This window comes from Polypterus senegalus, chromosome 6 (genome assembly GCF_016835505.1).
Source record: "Polypterus senegalus isolate Bchr_013 chromosome 6, ASM1683550v1, whole genome shotgun sequence".
NCBI classification, from domain to species: Eukaryota; Metazoa; Chordata; class Cladistia; order Polypteriformes; family Polypteridae; genus Polypterus; species Polypterus senegalus.
The window spans coordinates 63,545,530-63,559,253 of record NC_053159.1 but is presented as its reverse complement, the minus strand read 5'-3'; the positions used below and the strand labels follow the sequence as shown (position 1 = coordinate 63,559,253).

Below are 13,724 nucleotides of genomic sequence, written 5' to 3'. Positions count from 1 at the left end.
TCCTCCTCTCGCTCAGCTCTGTGAAGTTAACTGTCTTTCGTGACTCCTCCGGAGTTTTGATGGATACGTCTCTAATGGGAATGGTTGTTTCTGCTTAGTGTTTCATTTTAGCATGAAAACCTGGTCGGCCTCTCTGCTGAATTTTTGACATGCTGTAGAAGAAATCAGGAGCAGCTCTCGGAGGTGTTAAGTCACAATGGGTCTGTTGAAAGCTACAGGAATATGAGAAGGGAAACTTTTTTAAAGGAACTATCAATCTGTTAAAGACTAAGCCAAGAAAACTAAGATTTTGATTCATGTAAGCTTTCAGTCAGCACTTTGCATTTTGAGTTTTTTAAAGGGGCAACAGTGATGATTAGAAATTTGCTGCTAATGAAGTTCTGGAATGGAACAGATTTTAGCCTGGAATGATTACCTCCAGGGGAGTAGGTTGTCCATAAGCGAGTGCTACTGTTGTGGGCACTTAGTGAGTCTGGCTTCAGTGAAATCAAACGCACTCAGCATGTTCTGCGGCTGAGGAGGTGGATGTGCAAACCTAAACTCATGAGCTCAAATCTCACTGTGGCTTAACGTTGGTCAAAATAATAACCCGCATGTGCATCAAGTAAAGACAAAAGTTGTAAGGAATAGAATTCACCCCAAAATGCATTGTATGTGATAAGAAGCCATTAAAAAATGTGTGCCCTTGGGTCTCATCTCTTTGTTTTGGGAAGATACCCCCTTTATCCATTCGTGTCCTTCATTCTTTAAGCACAGAGTGGGGTCTCTTAACTGCTTCACCGCCTTGAATCTCTAAGGAGATGGTAGTATGATCCTAACAAGATTTGTGGAACAAGAGGCACAGCTGCTTCTTATAAGTACGTGTTTTAAGTGGTGATATGCTCCAGGCATCTGATGTAATTTAGCAGTTGCGTGTGCAGTCATGCCATTTACATAACGGACACCACTGCAGTGACATTGACTTCTTAGGCCTGTTTGACAGCTGTACTTGGAAAGCACTTCACTCCCATGCACTTTTTAAGCCTACTTTATCCAAGTTTATTATTGTGAGAAGTACCACTGGACAAATGATGGGTGTGAGTGCACTGCATTCTATGGAGTAGTCACGTATATGGGATCAGTTTAGATCCAATTAACTCAATTCCATTCTGTTTATTGATTCTTTTTTTTTTTTTTTATTATTTTTATTTATTAATTTTATTACAATCAATACATAGCAATCAAGTTTTTACAAAAAAAAGAATTATGCTAAGAACAGATCAATCCCCACCCCTGAGAGAGAGAGCAAGCCAAACGGTGTAAAATTTAAGGCTTGTAAAAATACCTAAATTAATAAATTCTTTGTGCTTTATCAACTTATTTTAAAATACTACTGATTAGATCCTGCCATGTTTTGAAAAAAGTCTGTACAGATCCTCTAACTGAGTATTTGATTTTTTCCAATTTTAAATAGTATAACACATCAGTTTCCCACTGACTTAAAAGAGGAGAGTTTGGGTTCTTCCAGTTTATCAGAATAAGTCTGCGTGCCAAGAGTGTAGTAAATGCAATCACAATTTGTTTGTCTTTCTCCACTTTAAGCCCCTCTGGAAGAACTCCAAACGCAGCTGTTAATGGGTTAGGAGGGATTGTGAGTCCAAGGCTGTCTGAGAGGTAATTAAAAATTTTTGTCCAGAATAATGTTAATTTGGTGCAGGCCCAGAACATGTGACCTAGTGAGGCTGGGGCTTGGTTGCAACGTTCGCAGGTTGGATCATGCCCTGGAAACATTTTGGAGAGTTTTAGTCGAGACAGATGTGATCGATATATAATTTTGAGTTGTATAATTGTATGCTTTGCGCATATGGAGCTCGAGTGAATTCTCTGCATTGCTACTTTCCACTCCTTTTCTGATATATTAATTGAGAGGTCATTTTCCCAGTGTACTCTTGGATCTTTGAAAGGAAGGGATTGTAAAATGATTTTATATATTGTAGAGATGGAGTCTAATTCCTCAAAATTGAGCAATATTTTTTCCAGCGTGGATGAGGGTGCAAGATGAGGAAAATCTGGAAGGTTCTGTTTAACAAAGTTCCTGATTTGAAGATAGTGAAAGAAATTTGTAGTTGGAATGTTAAATTTGGAATGTAATTGTTCATAGGATGCAAAGACGTTGTCTATATAAAGATCTCTAAGCAAGTTAATTCCAAATTTTTTCCAGATATTAAAAACTGCATATGTTTGTGAAGGTTGAAAGAGGTGGTTCTCTTGCAGGGGTGCCCTGTTTATTGATTCTGTATAGCGCTCTTCACTGGGTGCAAGCCCAGAGCAGTATAACAGGTTCATGTGTAAATCCATTTACAGACTTTATGATTGCATAATGAATACATAAAATCACAGATCTTTTTAAATACACAGTAGGTCAAAGATGCGCCAAACCCGTTAACATAAATGGAACCTAACAATATCTGACCATTATCATAATTGTCGAACTGTGGCCAGTTTGACTGCGGAGGAGAGGAAAACTCAGACGTCTAGAGGGTTAACAGCTCATTATAACAGAAAAGGTCAAAAGACAAAGTTAGATACAGCCCTAACTTAACCTGGGCATCATGATAGCTCAGTGCTTAGTGCTGTTGTCTCATAGACTCAACATGAATGTGAATCCGGGCCTGCTCATCTGTGTATTACTGGCATGTTCTCCTGTGGCTGAATGGGTTTCCCAGTCATATCACCAAGACAAGCCTGTCAGGGTAATTGTTGATGCTGAATTGGCTGAGTCTGAATGGGACTATGTGAGTGTATGTGAGTGAGCCTTGCAGTGTGCTCTTTTCTGGAATACACCCAGGACTGTTTGGTCAGGTTCCAGTTCCCAAAAATGCTTAAGTGCACAATTTCCTAAACTATTTGGGTCTTGGGTTGCTGCTGTTGGGTCACAACTAATGGGAATGGGTTGCATACGGTTTGCAAAGTGTCTTGGGTTACCGCAGGTTGTTTAAGCAATCCATATTGCTCCACCAAGACGTCAATGGCGATTCTTCAAGGGGGAATCCCGCCATGACTATCAGTGGTGATTCTCCAAGGACAAAACCCAATATGAATGCTCTTGGTGTTTCTCTTCTTCTGTGAAGAATCATACCCCTTTAGTCAATTTAATTTCTTTGACATTTGTTTGTTTATTTCCATCATGGCCTGGGTCTGGAAGACACTTGGAAGGTTGGGCCACAAGAAAAAAAAGTTTAAGAAATCCAGCTTAAGTGGATTAAGCAGGTTTGAAAATCTAATGTTATGTGTAATTGACCTAACCTGCACATCACTGGGGTGAAGGAGAAAATCGGAGCACCCTGAGAAAAATCAACACAGAAACTGGGAGTGCATTAACTGGGCTAGGTCTGAAACTTACCGTCCAGAAGTTGGGAGGCAGCAGCACCCATAATTCTGTTTATCTTTCCAATTTCAGAACTGATTTCATCCTTTAGAACAGAGTTTTCAACCCTTTTTCATTCTGTTTACCCTGTGGCAACTTTTTTGAAAGTAGATTTACCCCCACCCTGTTTTGTTCAGTTTTTTGAGTTTATACTTCTACCACAATATAACAATTGACAAAAAGGAAATTTTAAGATGCTGTTTTTAACATTTTTATTTTATGTTGGAAGAACAATAATAATAGCACAGGATAATGTTATTTCTCTTTTTTAAAAACAAATAATGATAAGCAGATACTGGTATACGAGAATGAAACACATAGAGTTGATGAGAACACATCAGTCAGTGAAGACGCTTGTTCTTGCTTTTCGTCAACGATTTCAGATATTCGTGATGCAGTTGTTGAAAGAGTAAATCTCATGTTGTCTTGGGGAACTAATCAAGATCTGCGCAGGCAAAATTTACCCCCAAGCTGGGAACTCCTGCTTTAGAAAGTGTGTTGAGGATCAAACCATTATGTGCAAAAACCATTCCTTCAGAGAACATTAGTCCATTGCAATGTCAGGTCCATTTAGCATGATGTTAACCTGTGCCTCTTTGGGATGTGGAAGTTAAATCTGAGTATGTTGAGGAAATCCCCTTGGGTGCTGGACTAGAAACCCATTTCTTGGAACTTTAAGACATCAATGTCAACCTCTACAGAACTGTGTTTCTCCACTATGGTTCAATTCAAGTCTTCTTTATTTGTCAGTCCATGTTCGACTCAACCTTTATCCTAACGTTGCTTGTTTTGGAGGCAGCTTGAGTGTCTCTGTGTGCATTGGGTGGTAAAGTAGGAAGTCGTCCAGAACAAGATGCTTGTCATTCTGGTAGTGTAGCAGAAACACTCTATGGGACATTAAAGTGTCATCTTGGCAGCATGCCTTTAAAAGGAAACTCACTTAAGACCCTTCACGCTGGGCATACCAGCCAAATTACAACCAGCGACAATAATCTGACCTGCCAGGTGTTGTGTAAAACACCCCCTCATTCATAAAAAATGGAAATGCACTAAAAGAAGATACGCAATAAAAATGACAGCATGTGGAAGAGGTGCTAGGTTCATGTTGTTGAGGAAAAATGCCTTGGAAAGCAGTGACAGAGACGACGAAGCACTGATGGGGTAAATTCCGCAGCAATCCAAGACTGAGCACTTATTGTGGATTAAGTAATGGGGGGTGGCAGGCAACCTGGCCTTGAGTCTACTGCATAATCGCCTCCATTTTTACACATTCCTGGCCGCTGGGAAGTAGTCTGAAGGTAATTGTCATGTTTGCCTGATTTGGAAGGACTTGCTGCTAATGAGCCACAGATGTAGGCCTCCCAGCCATTCTCAGTTTTACTAAGAGGCTCACTGTGGGAGTGAATCAGACCTTGCTGATTCTCTTGAAGATGTCTATCATTGTTTTAGTTCATTACTGAATGAGATACTGGTCAGTAGAGCATCGCCTCAACACACGTGACCTCAAGATGTGGACAACAGTATAGCTTCCATGTTACTGTTGTAAGTTAAGAGGAACTAATGAAAGATGATTTATTTGTAACTTGTGAAGCAATTCTTAATCTGAAGTCACACTGAGGATGGGTTTAGGAGGTGTCCAGAGTCTGAGGACAGCACTATGGTTTAAATCTGACATTCCAAACAGATAATTATAGGCATTTTAATCTGACAGTTAGGTTCTGAAGCACCTCCATGCTGAGTGAGAGGCTGTCAATTTGAGGCAAGGCCCAGATGGGTAAGCTGAGGGATGCTTTGCAGAAGTGAAAGCTCCGTAGTTTAAAACAAGTCTTATTTTCTGGCAGATGTGAACGAATGTGAAGAGACCAACGGCGGCTGTGAAGGACAGTGTTGTAACACCATTGGTAGCTTCTATTGCAAGTGTGCAGATGGACTTCAACTGATGAGTGATGGGAAACAATGCCAAGGTAAGTGCTTTCTTTTTGGAGTTCACGGGGTCCTTCAGGTGACTTGGGCACTGAAAATTCTTTTGGGTTAACAGGATGTTATTCAATTCTTTTTCAGTGTGAGTCACCAAGTTTGGGATTCCTAGTTTGATTTGTTATTTGACAACAACCAACTGCTGTACAGTTTGTGGTTTTCTGATTGTCATCTCTTTAAAGAAGGCACACAGGGAGACATCAGAGCACTAAGACTCATTTTGCATTGTTAAAATATGCTGGGAGGCTTTGGTTAGTGTGGTTTACATGGATGTAAGACAGTTCTAATTATATTGTCCTTACCTGACAGCGCACAAAATATGGCTGCACAACCCCAATCTCTTATTGTATGGCAACATTCCAAAAAAATTCAGAGCTGTGGAGAGAAGTGCTCCATCACTGCATGCTGGCCAGCAGCATTGCATTAATCAAACTCCAGATGTTCAGCTGAAGGTTTTCAAGAATCATTGTTTTTTACCCTTTTAATTTGTTTAATTTCTTTGACATTGGTATGTTTATTTCCATTGATTTATTTATTTTATTGTTATGACAATGAAGTCACCGTGGCGCCAAACTAGATGGTAATTCTGCTATGGTGCTGTCATTTTGTGGGTTTTGCTGATAACCATGGCCATGTAGTTGACATTTGATATTCTTATTATTGATCATGTGACATGGACGTTACATGACGCATTATGTTGTTGTGTCCTGATTATGAGACGTGAGAGGAAGAGGCAGATTAAATGAATAAGAGATCAGGAGATGAAACATTGTCAACTGGAAGGGCCAAAGTTTGTTATCATTAAATCTATGAATCAATATACCAAAAAACTGAAGAAAATCATAGCCAGGAATTCGAAAGCAAATAATCTAAAGCCAGAGATTCTAAAGCAGACATTTAGTTTCGAATCCAGGAAGTGCATCAGAACACCACAGCAACAGTAAACCAACCACTGACAAAACGGCAGCGTGATGAAAAACAACATGGCGGAGTCACAATAATATGTGAAATTTCATCCAACATAAAATGAAACTAAACCTGAACATGAATGAATAAAATTGATTCTTCATAACAACAACCCTGAAAAAGATATAAATTAAGCTTCAAAAAACAAGAGAAAACAGTAAAAATTTTAAAATGACCAGAGGTGGCACACAGCTACCCAAGCCTTGGAGCAACTTGGCAAAATAAACCATAAAAACATCTTGATTAGTGTTATTTAGGATTAAGAAATTCAATTTATGATTTGTAACTTTGCTTCTCATTTTTTTTTTGCAACCTTGGTTCTGCATTCTGACTTTTATGTTCTGTGTGGTTAGCTCTTCTTGGTTCTCCGACTCCTGCTTGTTTATTGGATTCTGTCATTGCTTTTGGGCTCCTCAAACTCTTGGGCCTTTTCTACTGCTAATAAAAGAAAATTAACTAGAACACATGATCTCTATGGGTGTTCATGACAAGGGATCTCAACTATTCTTATAAAACCGTTTAATTCATTCGTTTATCTGAAAAGTTTTGGGACCCACCAATTTCAATTCAGGCTTGCCAAAAACTATTGGATAAGAAATCTGGAACCAGCCATGCCAGTCCATCATAGTGTACGCACTCTGGTTAGCTTGTCTGGAATGACCACTTGAGGTAACCTGCGTTTATGATGTGGAATGAACCCAAAAAAAGACCACCAGGACAATGACTAGGCTGAGATTCAAACTAAGGACTGTGGAGTTATAGCACTGCTCACTGGGTGCCACTTCTCCTACATACACCATAATAAAAGGAGAAGTGTGTCTGTGTGTCCTTCTGGTTGGTATGTCTCTACTATCCAACAGATAGTGCATCTCAAATATTAGCACTACTGTTACGACTTTTGTACCAAATTTTATGTAATGGAGACTCCGCAACCAGATGTACACACTGTACTGTACTGCAAACATTAACATTGAGGTCTACGTTGATTACTTAGATTTCAACCCATCTTAGATGGGTAGCACAACTAGTGCAATATATTAAGGAATGCAACACACAAAATGACATACCATGCATGTTTTAAAAACTTTACAGTGAAACATAAAAGCACTATGCACTTATGGACTTTCATACTGTATAAGTCAAGTGGGCTTTATTCTCAGATCATCTATACATATACCTTTGTACATTATACAGTGGTGTAAATTTAAGTTCCCTACAGTGTCATATTTAGACAATAAATAGGACAATGTAGCAATACAGAGTGGGGGAATGCAGAACAAGACATGACATCTGTATAAACCAACATCATATTGACAAACAGAAATCAGAGATGATAGAAGATGTACAATAGACAAGGAATGCAAAGAAAAGTAGAAGAGAACAGTAATTAGATAAGAGCCCTTGATAAGGGGGCACATGCTGGGTGGGAGTCACATTGTGTTCAGGAGTCTGACTGCCTGTGGGGAAAAGCTGTTTTTCAGTCTGGCGACACTGGTCTGCTTATGTATAGATATTCAGATATTTCATACTGCTCTTAATCTTCAAAAGCCAAATGTTTATAATACTGTATTAATTAGGTTAGGGTGGACATCCTTTACAATTTACACACTTCATGTTTAGTTTTTGTACCTACTGCACATTTTTAAAGTTCCCCGGCACTTTTACAGGGTGCTTAGTGCAGACCATTCAGCAACATAAAAATCTGAAAACATCAATGCCACTGCCCTGCTGCTTCAGGGGTCCCGTGGTAGTGAGAATAGAAGACCCTTGGTGACCCTTTCCACATTCTGATACTTGTCAGGACTTCTGGTTCAGATTCAAATGGCATTCTTAGTGAATTTTTCACCCTACTGTCGTGTAGCAGTAGGACAATGACAAGAAGAGGTGGAAGAGTACTGAATGAATCGTTTTGTAGGTGGTGTTCAGTTGGTACTCCTCACATGTCCACCTTTGAAAGCAGCCTAAAGCAACAAAGGGGCAAGACTCTCATTAAGTTGCCGGTCACCGAGGAACACCAGTCCGTTTGACTAGGTGCCATCTTTATTTTGGATGTGTGCCTTAATTCGGAGACTCTGAGTCTCCACACCATGACTGGCCTACCTGTGGGCTATGGAGCATGCGTTTGTGTTGCAGCTCCTGTACTGTCTTCTTTCAGCACGTGCCGGAGTTGGCAGGAGGCTTAATCACAAACAGAAGCACTGGACTGGAGTGGCAAAGATGCTTTTGCTCTGGAAAGCTGGACTAGGGCCATTGTTCTTTTAAAACTGAAAAGCTGTTTGTGATCAAACAGAAAAGGCGACGTGTGGTCCTGGGCCAAGTGGCAGAAGGCACGGCTCGGTTATTCATCATCTCCCAGGATCTGGGAAGTCCATGAACTTTTGCTTGTCTCCAGCCATCCATTTCACTCACAGCTGCAGCTCTAAGTGGGATTAGGCAAAGACTGGCATTTATGGAAACAAAGAATGAGAGGATCCATGGTGCCACAGTTGGCAATGGTTGAAGTTTATGCAGTCCTGATGATGCTGTGGCTCTGCGTTGTTTCTCCTTGAAACATTTTATTATTGAGTGAGAATGGTTGCTGACCCTGAGGTTTGGTAGTGTTCCCCTTTTATGTATGTGCCACTGAAAAATTTTACCAATAAATTATTAAAGAATGCAAATGTATCTTTTAGCAACCAAAAAAGAATACACACACATTCTAAAATGAATTGCAATACAAACATGCATACATGCACATTCCTAATTAAATCACAGTCATGAAAAAAGAGGTGCAAATTTTTAATTGAATCACATTTTCTAACATGTTATAATACATATAAGGGATGTCAGAACACTGCCATTTGCTATCCATTTCTAGTTAAACTAGTGAAAGAGGGCTGGAGATGCATCATGGTAGGATCGCATTAATTCCTAAAGTAAGTGTCAGATTTACATCTCGAAACATTTTGCACCGAGGTTTAGATCAGGGACACGTCACTTTTTAGGAGCCGCAGTTGCTAAAATCTCCCTATTCATTGGTTGCTGGAGCTGTCACCTCAAGTGAATCTCAGCGCATGACTAAACACATGATTATTTTCAAGCTGATTCCAAGAAGTGTATTATGTCACATTTTATAATGCAAAGTGATTGCAGCCATTCGACATAAAGAATGTCAGAAGACGAAAAAGTAGATCATGTGAAAGTAAACCAACAAACGCCACAGACAACTCGATCGTGGCATCCCCAGTTTGGAAAACGATAGTGACTTGATAAAGTAATTCAGTTCACTTCAAGATTGGATGCCGCAAGGTCTTTATGGATTACTGGGTTTGCAATCAAAATTATAGGGTGGCCTGTCCACTCATTTCTGTGGTAGGGAAAACACTGCAGTTTACGTTGATTTTTAGAAAATGATTATGAATGAGAAATATATCAGAACCCCCTTGTCTCATTTAAATCCAAAGATATAATCTCTCACTCCTCCTCTCCAGATATTAATCCTTGTCAAAGTATGTGTCCATTTCCTGTGGAAAGAGGGACTGGCAGCCCTGAGCCCCTCAATTTACACACTTTGCTTAATGCAGTCCTAAACATTAGCATTCTGGTAGGAACGAAAGGACTGATGGAGAGGAGTGACCTTTTCACATTGCTGTCAGGGCTGCTAGCAGTACAAGAGAATTTAATGTCACAGTGACACAGATGACCTAAACTGGAAAGGTTCTGGAATTTGGAGGCGGTGGTACTGAAGAGAACAAAGGTAGAGAAGGTAGGATTCAAACCTCCTGCTGCAGATAAATGTGACCTGTGCCCCTCTGGATTTTGGAGCTGATGGTAGGGATGGATAGACAGTGTGGAGGTTGGCCCAGACACAAACAGGCGGACACGTTCATGTCACCCACAAACACGTTTATTTACAATATTTACAGTCACAAAGTGCACCACAAAACCCCCAAAGTCCCCAAAGTCCTGGCCACACAATGCCTTCCTTCCTTCAGGCCGCCTCCTAGCCTCCTTACATCCGGCTCAGTCCTCTCCGCTCCCGACTCTCGCCTCGAATGAAGGGAGGCGGCCCCTTTTATTATCACTCCCCTGTTTGGTGGAAGTGCCAGCTGCATCCCCGGAAGCACTCCGGGTGTCCCTGCTCTTCTTCCCCCCCAGCACTTCCTGGTGTGGAGGAAGTGCTGAGGTCCAGGGCTCCAAAGGCATGGGGGTGCCCCCTGGCAGCGACCAGGGGCCCCTACAGGGTGGAGCTTCAAAGCTCTGTACCCGTGGCCCCAAAAGGAACCAGGGCGGTCGCCCTCCTGGGCGTCCCGGCCGGGTCACCACCCCAGCCACCTCTGACAACTGACAGACAGACTGACTGAGAGGCTATACTTTATTTGTCCCAAAGAGGAAATTAAAATATTGTCTGTTGCAATTAGGAGTTAATACTGAAGTCAAATTAGCACTTGGCACTTAAACTTCCTATCGGAGTGAATGTCACCTGTCCTTCACTCATGACTCAAAGAGCTGATGCATGCCTTGCTAAGAGCTTAAGGGACACATTGATGGCAGGGTGAGGCAGGGAGGGAGTGTTCAGTGGGTGATCCACTGAAAGATCAAAGAGGTCTAATCGATGGAGCATAGTATCCTGTTTGCTGCTTCTAGAGGTACATAAACACACCAAAGAGGCTTCAAAGTGCTCTCCTGAAATGGATGGTCATTTATGAATCATTGGTAATTGTGAGGTACGGCCAGTGAAGGAGGTAGTACTGTAATCTAAAAGTCACTTATCGTAAAGTGCACCTTCGAGGGAGTGAGCTGACCTTATTACAAGGAAGGCCAAGTGTGACTCCTTAATTGAAAGGGACGTGAAGCTGACTTCAAAGCCGTGAAGAGGAAGGGAACTGGCAGCAATGTATTCCATGCTTTCTTCATTCTCAGAAGCTTAGTGTTGCCTAATCTTCTCTTTTCTTTTCAAACATTTCAAACCATATCAGTGACCAACCAAGCTCCTCATGTTAGATACTCTAGAGGTGATGGTTGGTTTGAATCAATAATTATTTGATAATAATCTACGCCACCACAAGGAGCTTTACCATACAAAACAGTACAAGTCAAAATGGCATGACAAAATGCAATACAAGATGAACTAATTTAGTGTGGAATATGCAGTGAGCCTTTTGACTAGATATTACAAGTTGCCAGTATAGCAGAGTCAAGAAATAAACAATTTCACTATTTAACATGCAAGAGAGGAAAAACTGTGATTTGACAATGAAGCCTGCTGAAGCATCTCGGACAGTTAGGTCTAAGGATGGTACTGGAGGATTGGTCAGAGGGAGCACCTCTGGATGTCACTGCTGGAAACATAAACCCTTCAAAGGCAGTCCTCGACAGTCAACATCAAACCTCCGAGGAGCAAGCCGTTCGCACGCAGCCCAGCTGTTGAATTCCAAGAGGCCGACTCATTGTCGCGTCTGTAAATTGTGCGGTGGGGGTAAACATGCAAGCCTCCAATGTGAGTGGTGCCCAGCGCAGCAGGCGGATGGAGGCTTACTTCTTCAGACACGCAGCTTGTTTATTTTAGTAGAGGCTGTTGCCTGCTAAGAGAGCAGAGGTGCGACAGTCGGGCACATCCAAAAGAAATGCATTTCTGACCCAGCAAATGGGCCACACCAAATAGGTGTCTGTTCTCAGCAGACAAGCGAACGCAAAGCCGGTAAAACTGGTGTTAAAAAAAACAAAACCGAGGGCAGTATCACTAGGAAAGTGTCATAGTGCTACAGGGCACTAATAAGACACACAGGTTTGACTCAGCACCCTAAAAAACTTCCTGTCTGCTCAACCATAATAAAATGGATTGGACAGGCACATGAACTCTTCTGTGAGTATGACAGATTAAGCCCGCCTGCTTGTCTCCCTGCTGCCTTTTTAAGAGATGACAGATGCACATCCATTTAGTTCGCTTTAACTGACACTTCAGCCCTACATGCTTGGAGGAGCCAACACATGCAATATATAGAATGTTCTGCGGAAAAGCTGCTTACCCACTCTTGTTATTGTTTTATGCCCAATGGGCTCAGAGGAGTGCTGTGGGGGTCTTTCACTCATATTGTGACCTGAACCATTCTTTGGCTGGCCAGTGGAAGTTTCTGGCTGCCCACATAGGAAATTCTGTGGAATGCAGCGTTATGGCACCACTGGACCCAGCGGGTCGCACTGTTTTACCTGGAGGGGAAGGCGCCTGTGTGTATGTTTGTGTGTGCGTCCACGAGCACAGGCCAAGGGGAGGGCTGGGGGGGGCGGGACTCTTGTGCCTCTCTGGTTGCTGGGGGGGCGTGTTCTCAGTGTTCAGTCTGCTGCTTGGCTGTGTCTTTCTTCCAGATGCTCTGTAGTCTGCAGCGCATGAATTGTCCTTTGCTGCTCTGTTGACATTTTAGTGATTATTTTTTTTTGCTTTATGCCTTTGTAATTTATTTGAAGTGAATTTTTTGAAGTGGAAATTTTTTTGATGGCACAGATCAGGGTCCTGATGCTGGCACTGGGCTGCTTTGAGCTCTTGCTAGGCAGCACCTTAGGAGCCGGGGGAATTCTTTATAACCCCAGGAGGAGGAATTGTTACACCTGCTATTTTGGGCACAGCGGATATCCTGTGAGCTACCTGGCACCAGGTTAGTGGTATGGATCTTGGTTAAGTGGTGGGTGTCAGGAGGAGCACAAGTGGCAAGTAGGCACTAAAGATGAGTTTGAGAGTGTCACTACCATTGGTATCCGTATGGTTGGAGCTCCATCTGAGCTGGTGTTGGTGCATTAGAATTTCATCAAAGAGAGAGACTAGAAATGTTGAACAATCTTTGTATTGTTTCTCCTTATAAACCACCCTGCAGTTCAGTTTTTTGATTGATTTATTGTGCATTATTAATGAGCTCACTGTTCTCATCAATATAATTATTCCAGACACAGTTGAGTTAAACTTGCATGTATTGTAACCAATTGGACAGATGTTTTCTTAAATGTTACTATGACAGTCACAGCTATAGTAGATACTGAATAGAAAGAAGGAGTGTTGTCAGAGACAAGAACTATGCATGCATTGAGCTACAGGATCAATGGCCCCATGTCCATAGCCTGACCTCGCTCTTCACCTGATGTCCTGTTTTCCGCAGTGGTTGCAGTTCACTGGTATGAGGCTTCCTACCTCACATCAGAAACATTGTTGTTGGTATGAGCATAAAGTCTTTTTAGTTTATTATTGTTCAAAAGATTCTTGGCTGATTATTTAGTTGAGTGACACAGTAATTAGTACAACTTACTCAAAGCTCCAAAGACCTGGGTTCAAGTCCTGGGCATGTATCTGTCTATGTGGAATTTTAACATTCGTCTTGTATCTGTCCATCTATTCTTCTCTACATTT

General features: G+C 41.6%; 1 protein-coding gene across 2 annotated transcripts in view; it reads left to right on the top strand.

The window, feature by feature from the left end:
• Positions 1-13,724, top strand: part of megf6b (multiple EGF-like-domains 6b) — a 204,634-nt gene that overhangs the window by 115,578 nt on the left and 75,332 nt on the right. The window contains exon 5 of one of the 2 annotated variants that reach the window (XM_039756130.1): positions 5,248-5,370. In XM_039756130.1, coding sequence (XP_039612064.1) covers positions 5,248-5,370 — 123 coding nt within the window. Of the gene's footprint in view, positions 1-5,247; positions 5,371-12,689; positions 12,982-13,724 lie in introns of those variants that run through there. The other variant, XM_039756131.1, reaches the window with a different exon arrangement.